Source organism: Lactuca virosa, chromosome 9, assembly GCF_052849685.1.
Source record: "Lactuca virosa cultivar CGN04683 chromosome 9, Lactuca_virosa_CGN04683_v6, whole genome shotgun sequence".
NCBI lineage: Eukaryota > Viridiplantae > Streptophyta > Magnoliopsida > Asterales > Asteraceae > Lactuca > Lactuca virosa.
In genome coordinates this window covers 146,134,284-146,160,457 of record NC_136434.1, presented here as the reverse complement: position 1 = coordinate 146,160,457, position 26,174 = coordinate 146,134,284, and the positions used below count along the sequence as shown (strand labels likewise).

The following is a 26,174-nucleotide window of genomic DNA, read 5'->3' as shown; positions in this document are numbered from 1 at the left end:
TAATAAATCATAAACATACTATTCTCAAAAGATTATCCATAAAAATTGTTTCGGTGAAGTGCAATCCAAATTGACCATGCTACTCTCGGGTCGAGTACATACCAATAATGGTTATGGGCTTAGACATCTAATCCAACAGAATCTTCGATACGAGGGAAAAGAATATGTCCTCGATAAGCCTCTTATTGAAATCGAATATTCCACAGCTACTCCTATGGAAATTGCCTCCTACAACAAACATTCTGATGACGCCACGAAGGTCGCTTGCATTATGGTGGCCACTATGGCACCTGACTTTCCCAAGTTCTATGAGGACTACTAGCCATATGATATAAGTCTTGACCTTGCTGGAAAATTCTACAAGAAGGTCAGACAAGAGCGCTATGAAGTGGTCAAATCTCTTATGGCATGCAAGATCAAGGAAGTAGAATCGGTCTGTGCTCACGTACAGAAAATACAAAGGTACGTGGAGCAACTCCAGAGGCTCAATGTATCATTTGATAAGGATTTGGCCATCGAAATGGTCCTAAATTCCTTGCCTCCTAGTTATGATCATTTTGTCTTTACTTATCATTTGAACAACACGAAGATGGCATTGACCCAACTCCATAATTTGTTGCAAATAGTTGAGTCGGGGATGAAGAAGTATCATGCTCCTACTGCAACAAATGCTCCTGTCATAGCCATTGGATATGGAAAAGGGAAAAAGAGGAAGTCTCCTTCCCAATCCACCAGGAAAGGGAAGGCCCATGCTGGAAGATATAGTAGTGGGTCCAAGACGAAGCTCAACTTTGATGTTCTTGAAATCAATGATCCAAAAAAGGCCACGTGCTTCCACTGTGGCGAAAAGCCTCATTGGAGAAGAAATTGCCCAAAATACTTGCATGACTTGAAGGAAGGAAAGATCAAGGCGTCCTCGATAGGTATTTACACTATCCAAGTCAATAACACACAACTTTCTCATTCATGGGTCCTTGATACTGGATGTGGCTACCACATTTGTGTTGGGTTATGAGCATTCTAACACTCCTAAGTGTACATGCAACCCTAAATACCTTGGATCTATGTTTTCTCTATTATACATACAATTATGAACATCCAAGGTATTATCCTAATCTAGCATACAAAATAATAAATATAACAAGATAGAATACATACCTCTTTGATGTAGAATGTCTTCATGAAGCTTGAGTTCCTAGTGCCCCAAGTGTGACACCTCAAATGGTTCACACAACACCAAATACACTTGGAATAACTTGAGAGAAACTTGAATACTCCTTGAAATCGTCTAGCCCTCACACTCACACATTAGTGCATGATTTCTTGAGCCATGGGATTCTTTTATATGGTGGCTATTAGGGTTACACCATGTAACTCATAACTTTACCCATTCCTTATGCTCCATGGATTTTAACCTCCATGGAGTATCCATGGGTCACCCCATGGACTTAGTCCAACATAAGGAATCTTGGATCACAAGCCCACATATATAAGAATGAATGATTTACACAATCAACCCATATATTTAATTAGTCTCCTTTTGATCACTTAATTAATTCCAAATTAATTCTTGATCAATACTAATTAAATAACCTTATTAATATATTAGAACTTATAATATATTAACCAACCTTAAGTGTTATTTCTCTCATTATAGTCTATCCAAATGCATGATGCCATGCAACCCAAATGGACCATGCCGGGTCGGGTCAAGTCTTACCAATTATAGTTATGGACTTAGACATTAATCCAACAGTCTCCTACTTGGATAAGTCTAAAACTATTATTGCGTATGACTTCAGGAACCGATCAGCAATCGTAGCTCTCAAAAGCTTCTGTCGAACTCTGACCTTGTCGATGAACTCTGACCTTTGTCAATGACTTGTCCATTAGATAAGGGATCATATATTCCTCCATTCTAGATATCATATGGACTGAGACATGGATTATCAATCATTCTCTCTGTCCATTTGTTGTTTCCCGATTTCCGATTCATGATGACTGACTGATTGAACAAATCAAATCAGTCCTGGCTTGGCCAAGCACTCACATGTATCATCTTTAAATCATCGAGGGGCCCACAGATATCGCTTTTATCCCGAAGGTAAAATGAATGGATAAACTTCGACTCATATGGCTTGTTCTACTACTTGTTGAATCATACACAAAGGCACGTTTTATAACATCGAGTTACCAATGCGTTTTCGTGCAATCAATGTATAACCAACTCATAGTAACAACTCATATCTCTAGGTTTGAAGAATATAAGATATTATCGTCTCATGATCACTAGTGATAAAATCCATGAAGTGATTCAAATGAGCGCGGGTTGAATCCAATACTCAGAACTTATGAGCACTCATGAGTGTTGTAGCACCACTTTGTCCACCAACTTGGACCTCTACAAACCAACCCATGACAGTCTTGATTCATATCTACTTCCAACATATGACCGACTGTGGATGGTTTGAATAACTTAATCATTCAGGAAGAGCGACTTAGTTATTCTGGAAGTCAAAACATGCAAAGTGAAACACAAGAATAAATGAATCAAATATGGTATCAAACCCTATGAATATAAATAAACACTTTTATTTATCACCATACTGATTACTCATTATTCATTGTTTCGGTTTTATCAACTTTATACTTGAATTTAAAACAAAAGTTGTCCCATGCTCCAAGCATGTACACTATGTTTTCTAAACACTAGTCATGCCATACACCAAGTATGCATACTATGTTTGTCTATGATCTTTACTTTGTAAAATAGATCAATTGAACATCACTCCAATGATCCTCTTTTCACAGTCCCAAATCCTTACTGCAAATGCAAGAATTCCAAATTCATGCCATTTACTGAAATCTGTTAGATTCTAAGCTTATATGCATTGATACTCTTAATGATTATGCACGAAGTCAGAAAGACTTGACAACAATCATTACAGAGCATTCCAAAGGAGATCAGCTCCTTGGAAACATCCTTCTTTCATTAAGTTTCCTAATCTTACACAGATTGAATAATTTCTAACTTTGAAACATTTCCATATTCCATTTTGACTATCACTTCTGAACAAGAGTTGCCTCCTTACAGATTATGTCAATATGGTCCTTCCAGAATTAAAATTATACTTCCAACTGTCCTTGAGCAACCAATCTTTGGTAAACCTTAGATTGTCCTCGACAATTGCTTAATCATTTTAGTCATATCCAATTCTAGACCTTTTCCCTTCATAATGCCCCAGGCATTTGGAAAATTTTAGAAAGGATGAATATAGCACATGTAATCGATCCTATATCTGAAGCATATGGGACACGATTCATGATGTCTCACATAAAGACTAAACCAGTCTTTTGTTATAATATTTCCATTTCAATTTGCCAAGTTCTCAAAATTCAGATTATGAAAAGGGATGCCGTAATCATAATCGAATTTTAGAACGCAAATAATGGACCCATATATAGAATTTCCTTATGTTGAGCCATTCCAACATGAAATTCATATATATATCCTAGATTAAATACGATTAAAATCTCAATCTAAGCTTTTAGAATTGAAATGAAGTATAATTTCCTCTCCCTTAATTATAGCAAAACAACTTTTTCAACCCCTGCAACCTCACGAATTGAAACTTTTGTTTTCTATAATTAACATTGCTAACTTGCAACCTTTGTCATAATTATCATGCTCCCACTAACATGATGATTATTAGCATAACACTTATGCTCCCACTAGCTTTGACATGTACTCAGAAATCAGCTGACTTTCTTACCAAAGTTCAGATTTCTGATACTAGATTGTTTTGATAAAACTTTATCAAAATCATACACCTCTCTTAGATAGCTCACATGTGTGTCTAAACAATTTTAGAACTATGAAAAGGGATGCCGTAATCATAGTCTCAATTGTTTAGACCTTTTCCACTTCTCACAAGTCCATGTTAGTGTGCCGGTAAACCACACACGCTCCACTAACGACTTTAAGAATGCAAATATCACAATTGCTATCTAGCTAAAATCTACTTAGTGAAAGTGTTTCCTCACCATCATTTTCATGAATCGGAGAGAAACCTTATGACACTTAGATTTAATAGTGTATGTGTTCTTATCCATGTGAATTTGTCAAAACCATAATCACAAGACAAGGTTAGTGACAAATCCAAACTCATATTGATTAAACTTGTGCAATCTTAAATTCTTGCCATTTGGCAGCTCAGGTGCCTGCCATTGCTTCCAAGTAGTTGTGCAACCAATTGAGAACTCTCAGAACTCCTATGCAAAGCCAACTTGAATAGGCACAAAAATTTCAACACGATAGGTTATAAACCTCAAGTCGTGTGCTAGTGAAGGACTTTAGGTTTTATTCTTGATTAAGTCTTGAAACTTTCAAGAGCTTTAAGACTCCCACTGTCCTCTTGACATATAAGACTCCCTTGTCAAATATTCAAGAGATAGTGCGGATTCTTTATCAAGACTAACACTTTACACAATTGGCCTAAGTTGGTCTCTGTTTTATCCAAAACATCACAACTTACCAATTTCAAATGTACAAGAGTAGATAACCTTTTACTCTTACATTTGACTAGTGTTAACAAACCCTCTTTAAGATATGTCACTCAAGTTACAATCTTGGAGTATGACTCTAAGAATTGTTTTGGAACGAAGTATGACTCATCTTTTTGATTTAACCATTTCAACAATTCATGACTCCTCTTCTTAGTCATAAGAATGCACTAAGATGACTTTAGAGGACCAATTGTGATATGGTATCTTAATCATTAAGATGATCATAAACATGATACTAAAGTACTCTCCCATCTTTTCAGATTTGAGAAACTTTTATCTTTCTGCCATACTTTGATTTTCTTATTCGTTCTGTCTCACATTGAAACTTCTCCAATGCTACAGACTTATACTTAAACTTGTAAGTATAACCATATTTACTGAACTTAAGTAAATCATGACGAATAGTCTTCTTGATCTTTTGTGGTGGACTTGACCAGTGCACAAGAATGTGTACTCGATCCCTTAGTCCTTTCCTTATTCACACAAGGAATTAGTCTTAATTTTCCAAGCTGAAAGTTCTCATTCATCATACTATACAACTTGCATGATTCCAAGTTTCGGTCCAATTAAACCTTGGGTGATGAGAATCTTTCCTTATTTGGTAATATTAGACACTACCACAATCGAAAGAATCAAATCCATTTTTCCAATATTGCTATCAATGGAATCTTATAAGCAACAACTTTTCACAAATGCCATTGTAAGGATACTTAAAATAAATAAAATCAAAACCTTTTTCTTTTATTTTAAAACTTTGCGGAAAAACTTATCCTTACAATCCATATGAAAACCTTGTTGTTATCTATTCCTAAGCAATAGAAATATCATAACTCTTAAGTAATAGCCCAAAATTCTGATCACCGAACCATGCGATTGAAATCCATCTTCGCGATCAGAATCAGCATGTACTTAATAGAGTTAGACAATGGACTTTACCTGAAGTAGAGCCAAACTTATTGACTTTAACATCCTTAGGTAAATTTGGCAGCTTCGTAACCAATGCCCCTTCCTTTGGCAATAGTTACCTATGGACCCTTGATAATGGGACTATCTCAGACTTCGCCTCTCTCTTTACCATTGGGTCAACCGAGTTGACTATGGCTGATCCCTTTCCATTAGGAAGAGAGAGCTTTACTGGATATCCAACGTCATCATTGTCAATGTCCATAGCGTTTTAGGAAGTTGATCTTAGCAAATAGATAAGATCATTAAGGGTCTTGTCTTAGTCTGTTTCATAGGATTCCCAAAAGAACTCACTATGTGACTTAGAAAGTAGTTGAGCCACCAACTTTCTCAAGACTTTGACACCCAACTCTCCCGGCTTGTCAATATGTGACTACATCTCCAAGATGTGATCACACCTAGACCTTGCCTTGCCAATAGGGATTGAGTGACCTTAAACTTTTTAGGAACTTGTGGGTTAGGGAGAATAATTGGAGGAGGTGAAATAAGTATGATATCCATGGGACATCATCTTCATTTAGGAAAGCTTGTTTCAAGAGATTTGGGAAGATCATAAATGTCTAGACCAGACATCTTTTTGGGAGATATTCAAGATAGTTGATTTAAAGTCCTTAATATGACACCCAATATGAAATATTAAGGCTAGGACCCAACAAACTATTTTATAACTTAGAAGAGGGATGTCGTAATCCAAGCTATAAAATATTTGAAGGTAGGTGAATGACGATTCACCAATTTCCACCATGAAAAAGGAAATAATTTATTAGGTTTTAATTGGATTTGAAAGTCCTAGATCTTTGAGATTCATTGAACTGTTCAAAGGCATGTTTCAATCTCGAGTGTGCCCTTCAGGTTTTGTGACTGGGATGCCGAGGATCACAAAACAAGGTGTGAATAACCATGCAAATATACTTGGTACCCTTAATATTTACCCCTTAATCAGTGTGCCGGTTAACCACACACGCTCCACCGATACTATGATAAATATTAAGTTACCCTTTGCCTACCTTGTTAAGTCCAGGTTAGTGTGCCGGTTAACCACACACGCTCCACTAACGACTTAAGCAAAGTGCAAAGTGTAATTTCATGGGTTAGCACCAAATTCACATTTTCCTAAGTAACTAAGATTGGGAATTAATAAGAGTTTAGTTACTTAGTATTTATCATTAATACTTTTAATGAAAGGAGAATTATAGTCCTTGTCCTACCCGTTCGGCTAACGACCCTCCACCAGTCAAGGAAGCGGTGGGTGAGAGTGGACACCCATTAAACTGTCATTTTATAGGCAGTAACCTTATACCCCCTTATAGACCGGCTTCGTGAATGAGGCCTACTAACGGTAAGACTGACTTTACTCTTATACATATATATATAAATATTATTAACTTATAATATTATAAAGTATAAGGGTTGAATTTTAACTTTTAAAATTCTAAGGGCTAACTTGGAATTAAAGTATTCATAAGTGAAAACTTTTCAAATTCCAAAACTTGATGGCAAGTTTTGAAACTATTCAAAACTAATTAATTCCATAACTTATGAGTTTAAAGTAGTTTTAATTAAAAAAAAAAAAAAAAAAAAAAACTCTTCAAGTTCCATAACTTGAGGACAAGTTATGGAAGACTTTAAACTAATTAATAAAAAAAATAACTTTTTTTTATTGTAACTTATGGAACTAATTAAGGTTACACTTTTTTTTTTAATTTAATGAAGAGACTCTTGAACCTCCATAACTTGAGGACAAGTTATGGAATCATAAAACCATTTAATTAGACCTAGACTCTTCATTTTGTAACCTTTGCCAACTTTTATGAGTTTTATGATTCTTAAATATGACTTTTCATATAACTTGAGGACAAGTTACAAAAAACACACTTTGGAATCAACTCTTAGATTAAAATGGATTGAAAACAACTATTTCACACAACTTTTCTATTAATCTAAGAACCTCATAAGAACAAGATAATTCAAATCATCAATCTTCAAGAAATTAGCATGAACATACAAACTAATACAAATCTTGAAACTATGACAATTATCTTAGAAATTGGATTAGCATGAACATTACCACATCAAAAACAAGTTTATAAGTCCAAAAACATCTTAGGGTAATGTTCCTAGTCCAATTCCAGCCAAAACAATCGAATATATGCATCCAACTCGATTTTTCAGCTACTTTTGCAAGTATAACAAGAAAACAAGCCTAGGCTCTGATACCACTGTTGGGTTATGAGCATTCTAACACTCCTAAGTGTACATGCAACCCTAAATACCTTGGATCTATGTTTTCTCTATTATATATACAATTATGAACATCGAAGGTATTATCCTAATCTAGCATATAAAATAATAAATATAACAAGATAGAATACATACCTCTTTGATGTAGAATGTCTTCATGAAGCTTGAGTGCCTAGTGCCCCAAGTGTGACACCTCAAATGGTTCACACAACACCAAATACACTTGGAATAACTTGAGAGAAACTTGAACACTCCTTGAAATCGTCTAGCCCTCACACTCACACATTAGTGCACGATTTCTTGAGCCATGGGATTCTTTTATATGGTGGCTATTAGGGTTACACCATGTAACTCATAACTTTACCCATTCCTTATGCTCCATGGATTTTAACCTCCATGGAGTATCCATGCGTCACCCCATGGACTTAGTCCAACATAAGGAATCTTGGATCACAAGCCCACATATATAAGAATGAATGATTTACACAATCAACCCATATATTTAATTAGTGTCCTTTTGATCACTTAATTAATTCCAAATTAATTCTTGATCAATACTAATTAAATAACCTTATCAATATATTAGAACTTATAATATATTAACCAACCTTAAGTGTTATTTCTCTCATTATAGTCTATCCAAATGCATGATGCCATGCAACCCAAATGGACCATGTCGGGTCGGGTCAAGTCTTACCAATTATAGTTATGGACTTAGACATTAATCCAACAATTTGTTCTGATTTTAAGGGACTAAGTAAAAGTGAGGACATGGAGCATGGGAAGCTCAATCTGATCATGGGGAATAAGCGATCTTCACATGTCACCAAGATTCAGACTTATGAGCTTGTGCTGAGTAGTGATGTTAGGATTGACTAATTAAATTGTTGCTACTCATCATAAATGGCACAAAACATTATTTCATTCCATGCATTGTTCAAACAACGTTTTAAATATTTTTTTTATAATGATATTGGTTCAATTTATGCTTTCAAAAATGGTGTTTTTATGTTTAAAGCTTTACCTTGTAATAGAGTGTATGAAACTGTGACTTGTGTTGATAACTTAGGCAATAATATGTTTCACATTGATTCGTCCAATGGTGTGGACAAACCATGTGTGTGGCTTTGACGTCTTGGGCACATAAACAAGAAATACATCACCCAACTCCAAAAGGATGGAGTGTTGGTATCATTTGATCTTAGGACAAATGATGAATGCGAGTCTTGTCTCTTGGGTAAGATGACAAAATCGCCTTTCACTAGAACATGTGAAAGAGGTGAAGGGTTATTGTAACTCATCCATACGGATGTACGTGGCCCATTCAGATCCCCCACAAGAGATGCTAATAGATATTATGTGACGTTTACAAATGATTATAACAGATATGGTTATATCTACTTGACCAAACATAAATCGGAAACCTTTGAAAAGTTCAAAGAGTTTAAGCGAGAAGTCGAGAATCAATTGGGCATGAAGATAAAGATGCTTAGATCTAATAGAGGTGGTGAGTATCTGAGTATCGAGTTTGATGACTATCTCAAGGAATGTGGAATTGTTTCACAATTAACTCCTCCCAGAACGTTGCAACTTAATGGTGTGGCTGAGAGGCGTAATCAAACTTTAATAGATATAGTTCGTTCCATAACGAGTCATGCTTATCTTCGTATTTACTTCTGGGGGTATGCCTTAGAGAAAACCGCCTATATCTTGAATCTTGTTCCAAAAAAGATGTTTGTCAAAACACCTCATGAAATGTGAACAGGGAAGGCTCTCTTGCTCGCACATATCAAGGTTTGGGGTTTTGAGGCACTCGTAAGACAAGAGACTCATGAAAAACTCGAACCCAAATCCGAGAAGTGTTATTTCATTGGCTACCCATAAAATTCCTTTGGATAATTGTTCTACAGACCCAGTGAGAAATTGTCTTTGTAACTCGAATGGAGTCTTTTTCAAGAGAGAGATCATATTCAAATAGGATAGTGGGAGTGATATTGATCTTGAAGAAATTCAAGAGTCATCCAATGAAGGAACCTCTGAAAACAATAGCACTCAACTTGAGGAAGAAATTCTAGTTGAGCCAGTTGACAACACATTATTCGTTCGTCTTTCTGGTAGTATTAGCATGCCACCCACATCCTATGGTTTTCATATTAGATCAGATGGTGATACGTTTATTAGTGATCAAACACAAAACTGGTAAATTTGGACGAACCTACTAACTACAAGGAAGCAATGGCAGGCCCTGAGGCTGCTAGATGGAAGGAGGCAATGGAGAGTGAGATTCAGTCCATGTATGATAATCAAGTGTGGAACTTGGTTGATCATGTACCTGGTCGTAAGACAGTCGGGTGAAAAAGGATCTTCAAGAAGAAGACCGACATGGATGGGAAAGTACACACTTTCAAAGCCAGGCTGGTTACAGCGAGTTGTCCTCAAACCTAAGGGACTATCTTTGCTGAGACCTTTTCACCAGTAGCTAAGATAAAGTATATCAGGATTATGCTTGCTATATCTACTTTTCATGATTATGAAATCTGGCAGATGGATGTAAAAATCGCTTTCCTTAACGGGAAGTTATTTGAGTACATCTACATGAGTCATCCAGATAGCCTTGTACATGCCAAGTTTCATGATAGTGTGTAAGCTTGAAAAATCCATTTATGGATTGAAACAAGCATCTCGCAGCTGAATTCTTTGCTTCCATGAGAAAGTCAAAGAGTTTAGGTTCTCTAAGAGCGAAGATGAGTCCTATGTATATGTCAAAGCTAGTGGGGGTATAGTGACTTTACTGGTTTTGTATGTTGATGACATACTTCTTATAGGAAACAGTGTTCCAACTTTGCAAGTAGTCAAGCCTTAGCTTGGGAAGTGTTTGTCACACCACCAAACCGGAACGACGGAAACGTCCGGTGGCGGATGACGTCATGTATAGTATCATAACAACGAGTATAATAATGAAGAAAGAAAACACAACCATCATAGATATAATTTAAAAGGTTACATTGTTGATAGTGTTACATGTTTCCCAATAAACTACAATATGATGACAAAATGAGTTTTGAACTAAGGCCTTAGCGTCCTGTCCTCAAAAGTGGTTGGTTACCTGTTCAATGATTCCCTGAGAATACAAGTAATTTTGAAAAGAGTGTCAACAATTAAGTTGGTGAGTTCATAAGAGTTTTGTTTGAGAAATATGCCGTTTTTCCATGTAAAAATGATGGAGTGTGATTTCCAGAAAATCCAATATTTTCTTGTAAAATGTATTGTAGTCTTAGCTACCCTAAGACCTGAAAATGTATGAATGCTCATGTACTTGTAATAGTATATTGTAGTTATATATAAATAAAACTCATTTTTATGTGTTTGTTAATCCCTGTAAACCGTATGTATTGTTAATACCCCATGTGAGTTATTATAACCATGTTATGATCCAGTCGGCATGTAACGTCATTCTTCAGGCGTCGGAAATGTTATGACATTTGTCACCCCAGACCTGCCGGTCTAACTGTAGCTAACACTTTAGGTGTGGGATTGTCAGTCCCGTATAGATCTATACACAACTATCACGCTCTCCCTACAAGAGATTATGGTTACAATTACAGGACTTCAATGCAGTACTTTAAAATTATCGTGAAGCCGAACGTCTCACAAATTTATTCATTAACATGTTTACGTCGAATGAAATGAAAACTCCTTTGTGTTGTAAATGTAAGTATTACCCTCTCATAGTGTTTGTAGAGTATGAAAATAATTATACTTCTATATAATTATTTCTAAATCCCGAAAGGGTAAAATAACGTCAATGATCCCCAAACTATACCTATTATAGTTTAAAATGTATGTGGCAATAAAATTAACGCCTTTGTATTTTGACAACTTTGAATGTAAACGTTTATAATTTTGGTAGTAATGTCGTTTCGTATATTTGATATCTTTACGTAAAAGATACATAAAATGTAAGAAAACAAAAATAATGGTTTGTATTTGAACACAAATTTCCTTGTGTTATACTTGTATCCCCCCCTAAAATATAGAAAAATCATTGAAAAGTGTAGGGGTATGAACTCACCTTATGTGATGATCGCGGATAGATAACGAGATAGAAACGATAATCTTCGAGTTTAGAATGCGTAACGGTAGCCGTATCCAAATACTTTTAACACATAATAATGTGTGATTATTTGGACTAATCTAGAAATGTATTAGTAATAACACTAGATTAGATGATCTTACCTTATGTTCAAATAACAAATGTTGAAGGCAAGAGAAAAGTCTCCTGGAGGATTCGAACATGAGTATTGAAAGGAAAAATGGGTTTTGATATTGAGAGTAAAAGTGAAGAATTTTCGTTTACTGGAAGTGAGGATTGAAAATGACCCAAATCATGTTTATATATGAAGAAAATGAGATAAGGTGATGTAATAAGAAGTGACATTTACTTTGGGAAGGTAAATCTCCAATCAAGTGGCTACTCAAGTGGCCAAGTGGGTGATTTCTTTATAATATAATCTTAGATATTTTATTAAGAAAATGTGTTCTAACCCTTCAAATTTGGCATAAAATAGGAGTTTAGAGAGTCTAAGTTATGAAAAATACGAGTTTGAGGGAATTCCCGACGTCAAAATCTCTTAAAATGACAAAAAGGTCCGAAATGGTCAAAAATCCGGAGTGGGGTTCGGATTTGAGAGGGTCCGGAGTCAAACAGCCATTTCCGGAGTCAAATGGTGAATTCCAAAGCTAATCTTCAAGTTCCGGAGTCATCCAACCAATTCCGAAGTCTTCCTTCATGTTCCGGAGTCGAGGTGTGGAGTGAGCAGGTCCGGAATCGGCTTGGTCTTCTGAGATTACGAGGCCTTCGGAATGCGAGAGTATCCGGATCATCAGAAGATTTCGGAGCGAGCATGTCCGATGCGAAAAGTTCCGGAGTGAAATCTCCCGGAGTGAAATCTCCCGGAGTGAGAGGGTTCCGAAGTAGAAGGGAGATTGTTGAATCTATATGCCCAAGAATCATTATTGAGTGATATTGCTAATAATATATGATCCTATAGGGTCACACCTTTATCAAGTTGACACTTATTGAATATTTAGTAAGTAGTTGATATTAATAAATAATTCAACTATTATATTTAATTAGAGAATAATTATTGTTTTATGAAAATAATAATGAAAGAAAGAACAAACTAGTGATTATATGATATGGTATCATATAATAAGTCATGTACAAAGTTTTGGACCTTTTGGTTAACCATATATAAGTTAAGAACTTATCTACCATGGTTAAAAGAGTTGGAGACAATTTTTGTCTTCATTCCCACACTTGTCCCTTGTTACTTTATGCTTTATAATACTTTAGAATATGATAATCCATGTCTTGTCCCCTTTGACTTTTTTGCTTTATAATACTTTAGAGTATTATAATCAAAAGGTGTTTTCTTTACATAGTGTATATAAGAAGAGTCTTAGGGGTTCATTTTGGCTAGTTTTTTTGTTCATATTCTTTTCCCTTTTCTTTCCCAAAACCGTGAGCACCAATAAAGACCTCTCTCTCCATCTTTTGAACATGGTGCTTGAATTTTGGTGTTCACTTTGTGTCTCCCTTTAGTGCTTAATTGTTTAAGCACTTAAGGCTTGAAGATCAAAGTCATACAAGAAGGAAACTAGCATTTCATGGTGCCTTACTCTTGATGGCGGATACTAGTAGAGAAGATCATACACTTTGATCTTTCGTTATCTTCATCAACACCCCAAAACCAAGTGGGTTCAAAGGCTTCAAAGGTTATCTCTAAAACATCCTATGGTTGGTTTTATTTCATTCTAACCTCTATAAATGGATCCATGATGGTTCGGTTTTGTTATGAACTAAAAATAAACTCGTTATTTTTAAAATTTTCCGTTGCCGGTTTTTGTGAAAAACAAACTTTTATTTCGTATCAAAACCCAACAGTGGTATCAGAGCCATCTTTTATATGTTAGAATGATTTTTTATGTTTGATAATCTTTGGTTTTTGGAAAACAAGTGTGGATTTCTTTTGGTTAAGAAAAATCCATATTTGTCTTCTTTGGCAAATTCTTGGTTGAAATTGTTTATTCATATATAACCATTTTTCATGCATTTTAGTTATATAAAAGTTGCATTAGAAAAAACAAAGAGTTGTTTGTTGTAATATTTGATATGTTGTTGTGTATAAACAAGCCGTTTGGACATTTGTGTTGTGCTTGGTTCATACACATTATAATGCATGCTTGTGATGTTTATTTTATGTTAAATGTATGTTATGTTTTATGTATGAAACTAGTTTTTACATGTCAAATAACATTTTTTCATAAGATAATATCACTTGGAGTTTAAGTAAAAAATATTTAAAAGATAACATAAGATGTTTATAAATGAATATTTATAAAAACGTTTTACCGGTTACCGGTTACCAGTTTACCGGTTAAAACTCAATTTTTGTTGAAAATAGTTTTATTGTAAAACTTATAAATACCCAACTTTAAAATATTTGAAATGGTTTAAAAGATGTTTAAACTTTATATAAACTCCATGTCTTTATAATAAGTAAGGAGTTTTTATTAAAAGGACTAAAATCGGTTTATAGCGTTATAACGACAAATAATAAAAATAGTGATTATTTTTGCATCGAAACTTAAAATATGATATTGGTGTTTTAAACATAACGCAACATGTTGATATTATGTTTTATGCATGCTAAATGAGATATAAAACATAAGTATCATCACCCAAATTTTGGTTTATCAAAATATGACTTTTATCATAAGATGCATAAAATTGAGTTTATAAAATAAAATGAGTTTATTCTATAAATTCATGGAGTCATAAGTTTTTGATTGATAAAAAGAGATTTAAAATAGTGATTTTATAACTCATACAACACTCCAAGTCTTAAGTATAAAATATAGTTTTATTAAGACTGTTACCGGTTCTTAAAACCGATCTACGACTACACTTTAAAATACCAGATTTTAGCTTATAATTGATCGCGGTTAATGGAAATAAAATGAAGTTTTATTTGGCACCTTGAGAACCTTATAACAAGTGATATGAATTTTACAAAAGGGTACATGAATTGTTGGATGCATGCAATATTCATGAGACCATGTTTTTATAAACTATAATTGTAAAACATATATAAACCCTTATTTACAAAACTTCAAATCTATGCAATCCATTTAATATTCACTTGGGATTTTTGTGCAGTTCATATGTATTTTTGGGTCACCATATTCATTTGGGTTGTCAAAAATAGTCAAGGTGTTTTCGTATTTGCTTGTGGGAAAAAGGTCACCTAACCGTTTGTGGAATAGAACTCACATGTTTTTTAAATGGATGATTTGATCAATTTATTATGTGATAAAGGTCGCCTAAGCAGAAGAGTTTTGAGGCATATATGGGATAAACATGCCAAGCTAAACAATAGTTGTTTAGGATCCTATAATCTGGGAGTTACATATCGCATGCAATTGGTAATCGCACCTACCGAGTTTGATTAAGTTTATGGGATGAATGTCGCCTAACCATTTACTTATTTCGTTACTTGGATCCTAGACTTTAATAAAATAATGTTTTAAGAATAAATATAAGGTATTAATTTTTAAAGACTAAATATTGAAAATACTAAATGAAACTTTGTTAAATTCTGTTGATAACTGTTAATAATTTTACGCCCTGCAAAACCTCACTCTTGTTGAGTTTCAAGAGATAGTAACATTTGATGGTTATAATTTCTGTAACTGGTATAATATCTTAAGGTTCTACCTTTAAGATAGATAGAAATTATATATACTGAAAGATCTCATACTTGAATAACCTCTGCAACCAGTTAGTTTGATCATGATACTTTGATGGAAGTATTATTGTGATGATGATGGTGTGTCTCACATCATACTGAAGAAATTAACCATGACTTGCAGAAAGTCTTGGATAATTATGAAACATATCAGATGTCTCATCAAGTAAAGCAGATATTCAATCAGAAAACTAGAAATAGTTTCATGTTTGTTCAAGCATTGAACAAGAGGAAGTCTAAGAGACTGTGCACTCATATAGACTTATAGTTCAGTTAAGGGAAATATAGCATAAACCCAAAAATCAAGAAATGACTGAATGATTAGTATTGTTTCTATTGTGGAAGAAACTAGACACTAAAATAGGAATTGCTCAGAAGTCTAACTTGGACAAGACTTCATACATCTATATGATAGAACTATTTATTTTTCCATCATTTACTTGAGTATGTAATACTTCATGTGACACTAATAATTGATATTATGTGTTGATGATTGGAAGAAATAATCAACTGATTACAAACGAATGGTATTTCGTGTTGAAGATATAACAAGTGTTGTTATAGTCTTTTATTTAAACAATAAATGTATTGTACATATCCTTATAGAGACATGTAACAGTTGTAATTTATGAATAAATTTATATTTACTTATCGTTTAATGGATGTTCACATTCATGTTCTGAAACGATGTATTATGTGTTAAATAATATTTTCTCATAATGTTATTTATGAAGTAGATCTATAATCTTTTATTAAATTAATAGTTCTGATCATAACACCTATATAATCAAATGATATTTTATTGGAACTTATCTATGTCATAATCATCATGACAATGTAAATAAGAAATACATATACCAACTTCAAAAGGATGGAATTTTTGAAGGCAAATGAGCTTGATTCATTTGATATATGTGAATCCTATTTATATGGGAAGATGATTCACAAGTGTCTTTATCTATTAGTAGTTAAAGAACAAAAGTCTTGACAAAGAGTTATACATAAGTTATGTATGTAATCTTTTTCAATCCATGAATAAATTTGGTGATAGATGTTTATTCAATTTCACTAATGAATTTTATTCGTTATTGTTGAAACCTTTGATTTGCTCAAATTGTTTCATAGTGAAGATTGAAATACGACTTAATGAAACCATCATTGACCTTTCGTTGTGATAAAGAACATGAGTTTTTGTAAACCAAGTCTTCTTGGAACATCTTAGGAGTTGTGGAATTGATTCACAACTCATTCCGACTAAGACACTCACTTGTCATTAGTATGTTTCTTGTGGCACAGGATCACCTGGTCACTTGAATCTATCTTTTGATATTCGAGGTAGCCTTCGAATTCTAGTAGGATAGGTTCGCCTAGCCACTACCTGAATGTCAATAGTACAAGTTTTGAAGAGGATAAAAATAGACCTTGCAGTCTATTATATTATGTTTTAAAAGAACTAATTACTTTACAAAATTTTGGAATTATGCTCACTGCAACAAATATATATTGAATATATATATTTCCAACCAAACAAGTGGATTAGATACTTATATTAGACTGAGGATGAAATGGTTTATCCTTATCTAAAAGATATGGAGTAATTGAGCTCATGTTAGACAATAAGCTTAACCATTCTAGTATTTACTAACTGCATTTATGTAGAATATCCTAAATGATTGTTTAGGATGAAGATTCTACTAATACCACTCATTGTCATTCCATAAGACAAGTGATTAGAAAGTGCTTTTTCTAAGTGGGAGCAATTTGGAGATTTAAGAGCTAAAGATCCATAAGCTAAATGCATCATAGTTTGGAACTGGCAAGTTTTCAACTGTTGTTGAATCTGCTCAATGCTTGATCAGCAACTAATAAAACACATAGGGATGCATTCATGTATGATTATCAAACATGGGATTGATTAATCTTCCTCGATATAGTTTGACTATAAAGAGTAAGTGAGTTTTCAAGGGAGAAAACATACATGAATGAAAATCTTTCCAAGATTTAAGCTAACATCTCAAAGTAAGAATCTTCTTTCTTATAAGTTAATTACATAGTGTGATTTAATTATGAATCAAGATGATTCTTGTGTTTTCTACAAAGCTAGTAGGAGCACAGTAACAGTCCTAATGTTATATGTACTCGGCATAATAATTCGTGGAATAAGGATCTATATAGATAGATCATGGCAACTTAAAGGATTAAGTAAAATTGCATTAATTGTCAAGGATCTTAAAGGAGCTTAAGATAAAGGACTCTGAGAGAGATATCTTGTCAAAAACCACATGACATGATTTTGAGCAAAATCTTAGTGCAAATGTTTTTGAACTAGATAACATGATTGTATTCCATATGCTGCTACAATTAGAGAAATCATATATTTCATGATTATGCATAAAGGCCAAATAAGTCATATGCTTAGAGCATGTCGAATGATACTAGTATAACCCGAGAACAAGTCATTGTGTGACTTATAGGAACATTCCAAAGTACTTGCGAGAACTAGAGAAATATTCCTAGTCTATAGAGTATTTGAAAGAAAGTTATGTTTAAAGTTGTTACACATGTGCTAAATTTTCAAATAGATTAAGATAACTCTCAGTCATAATCAGGCGTGTCCTCATTATGAACGAATAGATAGTTACATGGATAGTAGTTCCATGTATATTTTAATTATAGTTACACATCATAGTTAGAGTACCTCGTGGTTTGGAGAACCACGTATAAAGATGCTTAATGTATAGTTCATTATGACTATGAGTAATCCCACGTATCTAATTTATTATCAATAGTTTTTCTTTATATATGAGTTATATATAAAACTAAAAATGATTGTATTCGCAAAGTTTACACAAATCAAGTTTGTCTAATCTACTTAACAAAGTTGCTTCATTAGCTAAAGCATGAAAGTCAAGCTGGTGCTATAGAGCATTGTTGATACAAGTAAATGTATTTGATTGAGATTTAGTATTTGTATATTGCAACAATAAAGCAACATATATTGTAATGAATGATATATTGGATATGAGTCTTTCATTAAATAATTGTTGTGTTCTTTATTAGCATGTTTAAATCCTTGAATAACTAGGTTATTCTAAATGTCCATTGTCGTTCATAGTTGTGGGAGCATCTATGAGGTAAGACTAATATGAGTGGATTGGTGGATTCTGATGGAGATGAGAATGGCAAAGAGCTGCTACCAACTTCATAGGTACTCGATTGGGAGAATAAGTATTGTAATTGACCCGTATCAAAACCACTTTATGGATCGTAGTCAAGAGTGATGTTTTGATCAAGGTTGTATCTTTTAATCTTAGACATGAGATATATATTTGGGACTTGAGGTGTAGGGATTGCTGTGCTTAGACATGGTTCAACGTTGTTCCGTAAAGGGGTAGTCATAAAGGGCATCGTTGGGTATGACATGAACTGCATTGATAGGCGTATGTAGTCTAGATGATCTTTGTATTCTTAGACCTGAGATGCATATTTGGGACTTGAAGTGTAAGGATTGTTGTGCTTAGACATGGTTCAACGTTGTTTCATAAAAGGCAGTCATAAAGGCCATCGTTGGTATGACATGAACTGCATTGATAGGCATATGTAGTCAAGATGGGATTTGTCCCTCTTATTCGTTGAGAGCATGACATCTAAGGCCTTAGTTAAAGTTTAACACTAAATGAGATTGCTCGCGATCCATATCTCATATTCGACATGATGTCTGAGACAAAGGAATAATAGATACCACACCTTTATTAACAATTGCAGCTTAGAGCTCTTGGAATTGACTGTTGATGAGATGTCACCCTTCATATGCTGTTAGGGGCAGTAGCCCGTTGCTAGATGTCAGCTACTGTATATATCAGTCTTTAATGAATCTTGTGCAAGTGGGATATTGTTGAATCTATATGCCCAATAATCATTATTGAGTGATATTGCTAATAGTATATGATCCTATAGGGTCACACCTTTATCAAGTTGACGCTTATTGAATATTTATTAAGTATTTGATATTAATAAATAATTCAACTCTTGTATTTAATTAGAGAATAATTATTGTTTTATGAAAATTATAATGAAAGAAAGAACAAACTAGTTATTATATGACATGATATCATATAATAAGTCATGTACAAAGTTTTGGACCTTTTGGTTAACAATAGATAAGTTAAGAACTTACTCTACTATGGTTAAAAGAATTGGAGACAATTATTGTCTTCATTCCCACACTTGTCCCTTGTTACTTTATGCTTTATAATACTTTAGAATATTGTAATCCATGCCTTGTCCCCTTTGACTTTTTGCTTTATAATACTTTAAAGTATTATAATCAAAAGGTGTTTTCTTTACATGGCGTATATAAGAAGAGTCTTGGGGGTTCATTTTTGGCTAGTTATTTTGTTCATCTTCTTCACCATTTTCTCTCCCAAAACCGTGAGCACCAAGAGAGACCTCTCTCTCTCCATCTTTTGAAGATGGTGCTTGCATTTTGGTGTCACTTTGTGTCTCCCTTTAGTGCTTAATTGTTTAAGCACTTAAGGCTTGACGATCAAAGTCATACAAGAAGGAAACTAGCATTTCATGGTGCCTTACTCTTGATGGTGGATACTTGTAGAGAAGATCATACACCTTGATCTTTCGTTATCTTCATCAACACCCCAAAACCAAGTGGGTTCAAAGGCTTCAAAGGTTATCTCTAAAAAATCCTATGGTTGGTTTTATTTCATTCTAACCTCTATAAATGGATCCATGATGGTTCAGTTTTGTTAAGAACTAAAAATAAACTCGCTATTTTTAAAGTCTTCCGTTGCCGGTTTTTTTGTGAAAAAACAAACTTTTATTTCATATCAAAACCCAACAGTCCGAGATACGAATTTGTCCAGTTCCTTAGAAGGCCCGAAGTCAACTAAGGGTTCCGGAGTCAAGCCTCTAGTGAAATGGGCTTGATCTTTTGGGTTTTCTACTCCTGTTTTGAGCTGTTTTCAACAAAGGAAGCGATGGAATGATGTTGGTGTTTATGGGAAAAGTTGAAAGAGATTTGGGAGAGATTTTGAGATAGAGATTTGTAGCGAGATTTGAGAGAGATTTGAGATACAGAGAGAGATTTGGGAGAGATAGAGAGTTTAGAGAGATGGTGTTCATAACTTTTCGTATGGTTTTTCCCCGTAGTGTTAGGATTATGAGTTCTACTACGTTGTGTTACGAGTGTTCTTTAATCCCAAGGATACACAGTTTGAACTTTCTGAGTGATACTTTGTATTAATATTGTAAGTTGTACATTGGGAAATATAAAGTAAACCCTAACATCATAGTACTAGTTGACTTCGTTTGATTCAAAAATTTGACGGTTGTCACATCATCCCCCGTTAGAAGGAATTTCCTCCCGAAATTAGAATTTTGAGTGGGACTTCAAGGGTTGGGGAAGAGATGTGGGTATTTTTGTTTCATTTGGTCTTCGCGTTCCCAAGTGAATCCGGGTCCTCGTTTAGCATTCCAACGGACCTTCACGATGGGTATCCGGCTTTGCTTTGTTCTCTTGATTTCTCGGTCCATAGCTCTTGTTTACTTCGATTTCATCGAGTGGGATTACAAGAGTCTCTTTGGAAAAACATTTCTTTAGATTAGACACATGGAAGGTGGGGTGTATATTACTAAGTTCCTGTGGTAGTTGGAGTTTGTAAGCTACCGAGCCGATTCTAGCAACGATTTCAAAAGGTCCAATGTATCTTGGATTCAGCTTCCCACACTTTCCAAAGCGTATCATCCCCTTCCAGGGTGAGACCTTTAATAGAACGCGATCACCCACCTGGAATTCCAAGGGTTTGCATCTTTTATCTACATAGCTCTTTTACCGGTCCCAAGATGCTTTCAGCCGTTTGCGAATTTGAACGATATTCTCCGTTGTCTCCCTTATGATCTTGGGGCCAATGAGAGTGATGTCCGGAACTTGCTCCTTTTCCAGTTGCGTGTCACCCACTTCAGCCCAACACAGAGGTGATATGCACTTGCGGCCATAGAGGGCTTCGAATGGAGCAACTCCGATGCTAGTGTGATAGCTATTATTGTATGAGAATTAGACAAGGGGTAAATGGGCATCCAAAGCTTTACCAAAGTCTATGATGCAAGCTATCAACGTATCCTCTAATGTTTGGATAGTTCTTTCACTATTCCCGTCGGTTTGTGGGTGGTAGGCCGTACTCCATGCAGTCGCACAATTTATTTAATGTATGTTCTGTTCAGTTCTCCATTTTTTCCGTCTCTTTTATTGGTAGGAAGTGCGCGGATTTGGTTAACCTGTCAACAATCACCCAGATGGTGTCGAGTCCACTTTTCGTCTTGGGTAATTTGGTGATTAATTCCATGGTTATCTGCTCCCACTTCCACTCGGGTATCTCTGGTTGTTGTAGTAAACCCGAGGGCTTTTGGTATTCTACCTTGACCTTGGTGCAAGTCAGGCACTTGCCCACGTAGGTAGCGATTTCGGATTTCATGTTTTGCCACCAATAAAGATTCTTGAGATCCAGATACATCTTATCTGAACTAGGATGAACGGAGTATCGAGTCTTGTGAGCCTTGTTCATGACAACATCTCTGAATCCTTCGAACTTTGGTGTCCAGATCCGATCCATGAGATAACGAGCTCCATCCCCCTTGACCCCCATATTTTTCTCCATTCCTCTCAAGGATTATTCCGAGACATTTTCAGGTTTCAAGGCTTCCAGCTGATCCTCTTTCATCTGAGTGGATAGGTGTGAATGGGTAGTTATAGTCAACGAATTTACTCGACGGCCTGAGTATTCCTTTCGGCTGAGGGCATTCGCTACTACATTGGCTTTGCCTGGGTGATAACGAATTTCACATTCGTAATCATTTAGTAGCTCCACCCATCGTCACTGCCTTATGTTTAGTTCCTTTTGATCAAAGATGTGCTGGAGGCTTTTATGGTCCGTGAAGATCGGGCACTTCGTGCCATATAGATAGTGTCTTCAGATTTTCAAAGCAAACACCATGGCCCCCAATTCAAGGTTATGCGTGGTGTAGTTAACTTCGTGAGTCTTAAGTTGCCTCGATGCATATGCAATGACTTTTACCCGTTGCATGAGCACACACCCAAGACCCTGATTCGAAGCGTCGTAATAGACCACAAAGTCAGCGGTTCCTTCAGGAAGAGACAAGATCAAGGCGTTGCATAGGGCTTGTTTCAATGTATGGAAAGCAGCTTCTTGTTTTCATCCCAGTTGAAGGTCTCCGTCGGTGTTCTTGGTGCCTTCCAGTTCCTGATTGCCTTGATTTTGGAGGGATCCACATGTATTCTCTCTTTGTTGACCACATGACCCAAGAAGTCCACCTCTCGGATCCAAAATTCACATTTGGAAAACTTGGCATATAGTTTCTCTGTCCTCAATGTCTCTAGGATTTGTCGTAGATGTTGACTGTGCTCTTCCTTACTTCTTGAATAGATCAATATGTCATCGATGAATAATGTGACAAATTTATCTAGTAAGGTCGGCATACCCGATTCATCAGGTCCATGAACACAGCTGGCACATTCGTCAACCCAAAGGGCATCACCACGAACTCGTAGTGACCGTAGCGAGTCTGAAATGCCGTCTTGGGAACATCCTCCTATTGGACACGCAATTGGTGGTAACCCGACATCAGATCGATTTTTGAGAAGTAGCACGCTCCCTGGAGTTGGTCGAATAGGTCATCGATTCGAGGTAGAGGATATCGGTTTTTGATAGTAAGTTTGTTCAACTCACGGTAGTCAATTCACATACGAAACGATCTGTCTTTCTTCTTAACGAACAGGACCAGTGCTCCCCAAGGTGAGAAGCTTGGTCGGATAAATCCTTTTTTCAGTAGTTCATTTAGTTGACTAGATAATTCCTGCATTTCGGCTGGTGCTAAGCGATATGGGGCTTTGGCTACTGGGGTGGCTCCAAGAATTAGGTCGATTCAGAATTCGACTTGTCGCAGGGGTGGTACTCCTGGAAGATCTTCTGGGAATATATCAGGGAAATTACAGACCTCCGGGATGTCTTTGATGTCTTTCAGTTCTTGTTTCTTATTCACTACGTGGGCTAGGAAGGTGTGGTATTCCTTGTGGAGATACTTTTGAGCCTTGACGTAAGAGATGATCTGTAAAGTTGTACTGGGTTTGTCGCCATAAATGACGAGAGTTTTGCCTCTTGGCAGATTAAGGCTAACGGTCCTTTCATAACACAAGATGTCGGCATGGTAAAGGCTTAACCAATCCATGCCAATGATGACATCGAAACTTCTTATTGTGATCGGCATTAAATCGATCTAGAAAGAGTGTTCGTTTAGATTTAGTGTGCATCCTATGTACATATCTTTAGTGCTTTCCATTTTACCGTTTTCCATTTCTACTGTGAATGTTTCGTTGATCGATTGAGGTTTTTGATTGATTATGTGCTTAAATTGTTGGCTTACGAAACTCCTCTCCGCTCCACCATCGAACATTATGCATGCATAAGTGTTATTGACGAGAAACATATCGGTAACCACCGTGGGGTCTTCAATTTCTTCTCAGTGTCCTATGGCCAAGACTCTTCCCACTCCACCAACATTGGTGTTTCTTGCCTTTGGGCAATCTCTTTTGAAATGCCCGGTCTCTCCACAGTCGTAGTAGGTTCGGCTTTCCCCGACATAGGTGCCCAGGTTGTTTTGTTGGGCTGGCGCTTTACAAAAATGGGTTGTATGGCCCTTTCTGTTGCAGTTGTTGCAGTGTATTTATCGACAAGCGCCTGTGTGGAGAAATTTGCACTTGTTGCATTTGGGGAGGTTTCCGGCATATTTCTTAATGGTGCTGGAGCGGCATGGGTAGTGGCAGTGTGAACAACCACACTTTGTTGTTTCTTGGCGGGGTCCTGTGCCGGTTGGTTCTTCTTTTTTTCCCAAAACTTTCTTTTGTTGTTCCCCCTTTAGCTTGCTCGGGGGTGGCCGCCACAGTGCCCTGGCTAGCCCTATGGTCTATGAATCTTTGTGCCAAGTGTTTGGCACTGTCAAAAGTAATCGGTTTTGAAGCTAACACGTTCCCTTGAATCTGGGGGGATAGTCCCCAGATGTATTTCTCCACCTTTTTACTCTCCGGGGTGACCATCCAGGGACATAGTATGGCCAGATCGCTGAACCTGGTAGTATAAGATGTGATGTCGGAGCCGGTCATTTTGAGGTTCCATAGTTCTTGTTCCAATTTATGTACTTCGCCTCTTAGGCAATATTCTTCCAGCATTAAGATCTTCAAGTCCTCCCAGCTCATTGAATTAGCCACTGGGAGGTTCAATGACTTGACATGGCCGTTCCACCAGCTAAGGGCCCTGTCATAGAAAGTGCAAGCTGCAAATTTGACTTTACTAGCTTCGGGGCACACACAGATTTCAAAGACTGATTCAGTCTTCTCGAACCATTGCATTAGAGTGATGACACCTCCACTCCCATTGAAAGGTTTGGGTTTTCCATTTGTGAAATCCTTGTAGAAACATTCCCTTGAGCGTCCCTAACTGTCTCCTTGGTTAGAGTTTGTAGTACCATTTCTTGCTCCACCGGTACCATTCATGCTGATATGTGACATTGCAGCCGCCACAGCTGCTGTTACGACAGCTTGGAAAACAATAGGGTCGAATTGTGGAGGTGGTGGCGGTGGTGGATTGGTTGACGTGTTGTTGACACGCCTGATTGATCTACGAGGTGGCATTTTCTGCCACAATGTTTAAAAGTGAAAAGACGGTAAGTATTTGATAGTGGTTATAAGTCGGGTGTTAATGAACTAATTATATTAGTTTCTACACGTATTATGTTCCGACTTGTAAAGCACTTTGTAACCAATTCATAATAGAAGTTTATGTAACAATAAACTTATGAATTTTTCTAGTAATGTCTCAGTGAAATCCTGTGTTTTTGATCCATACCAGTTCCCTCTAAAATCACTTGGTGTATACAAGTTGTATGTAATTAAGATTTAATAGACCGTTGAACTTAATGGGTCTGCCCTAAGCCCACAACCAAACAAGGAACAGGACCTAAGGCGGACCCATAATTTCTAAGTCGATTGTGTCTTAATTACATATTACTTTAATGTATACACTAAACAATCATATATTTACCATGAATAAATAATTTGTAAATACGAAGTTGTGAAATTTATGGTAATTCCTAATGAAATAAAATGCATGTCCATTTCATTGATATATTTTAATACATAGTGTCGGAAAATTTGACCTTTTAAGCAGGTCTACAATACATCAATGCAAATGGAAAATTTTGACAGCATACCGACTCCCAAGAGAAGTGTAATCACTTATTCGTAGGGTCATACTTACATACGGAAAGAAAAACACCTAATCTATAACAAAACATGAGTAGTACAGGAAACTACTCGTGGCGGCCGGTCTTCCATGAGTCCTAAGATGAAGTTATGAAGGTTTGCATTTCCTTCATTCGGTGCTCAGCCTCAACCACCCGCCTCTCCATTATGGCATGATGTTCCCGATATTCTCTCATCTAAGCCCGATTCGTGGTAACTTCCCTTTGAAGGGCCTTAGTATGATCCCGGGTCCGATCATGATCTTC

At 35.9% G+C, this 26,174-nt stretch overlaps 1 protein-coding gene across 1 annotated transcript; it reads left to right on the top strand.

The window, feature by feature from the left end:
- Nucleotides 1-589: 589 nt before the first annotated feature.
- LOC145139896 (uncharacterized) lies at nt 590-24,440 on the top strand. The gene is made up of 2 exons (XM_079073565.1): nt 590-923; nt 24,322-24,440. The coding sequence occupies exons 1-2, from the start codon at nt 590-592 to the stop codon at nt 24,438-24,440; spliced, it is 453 nt and encodes a 150-aa protein (XP_078929691.1).
- The last annotated feature ends 1,734 nt before the right edge of the window (nt 24,441-26,174 follow it).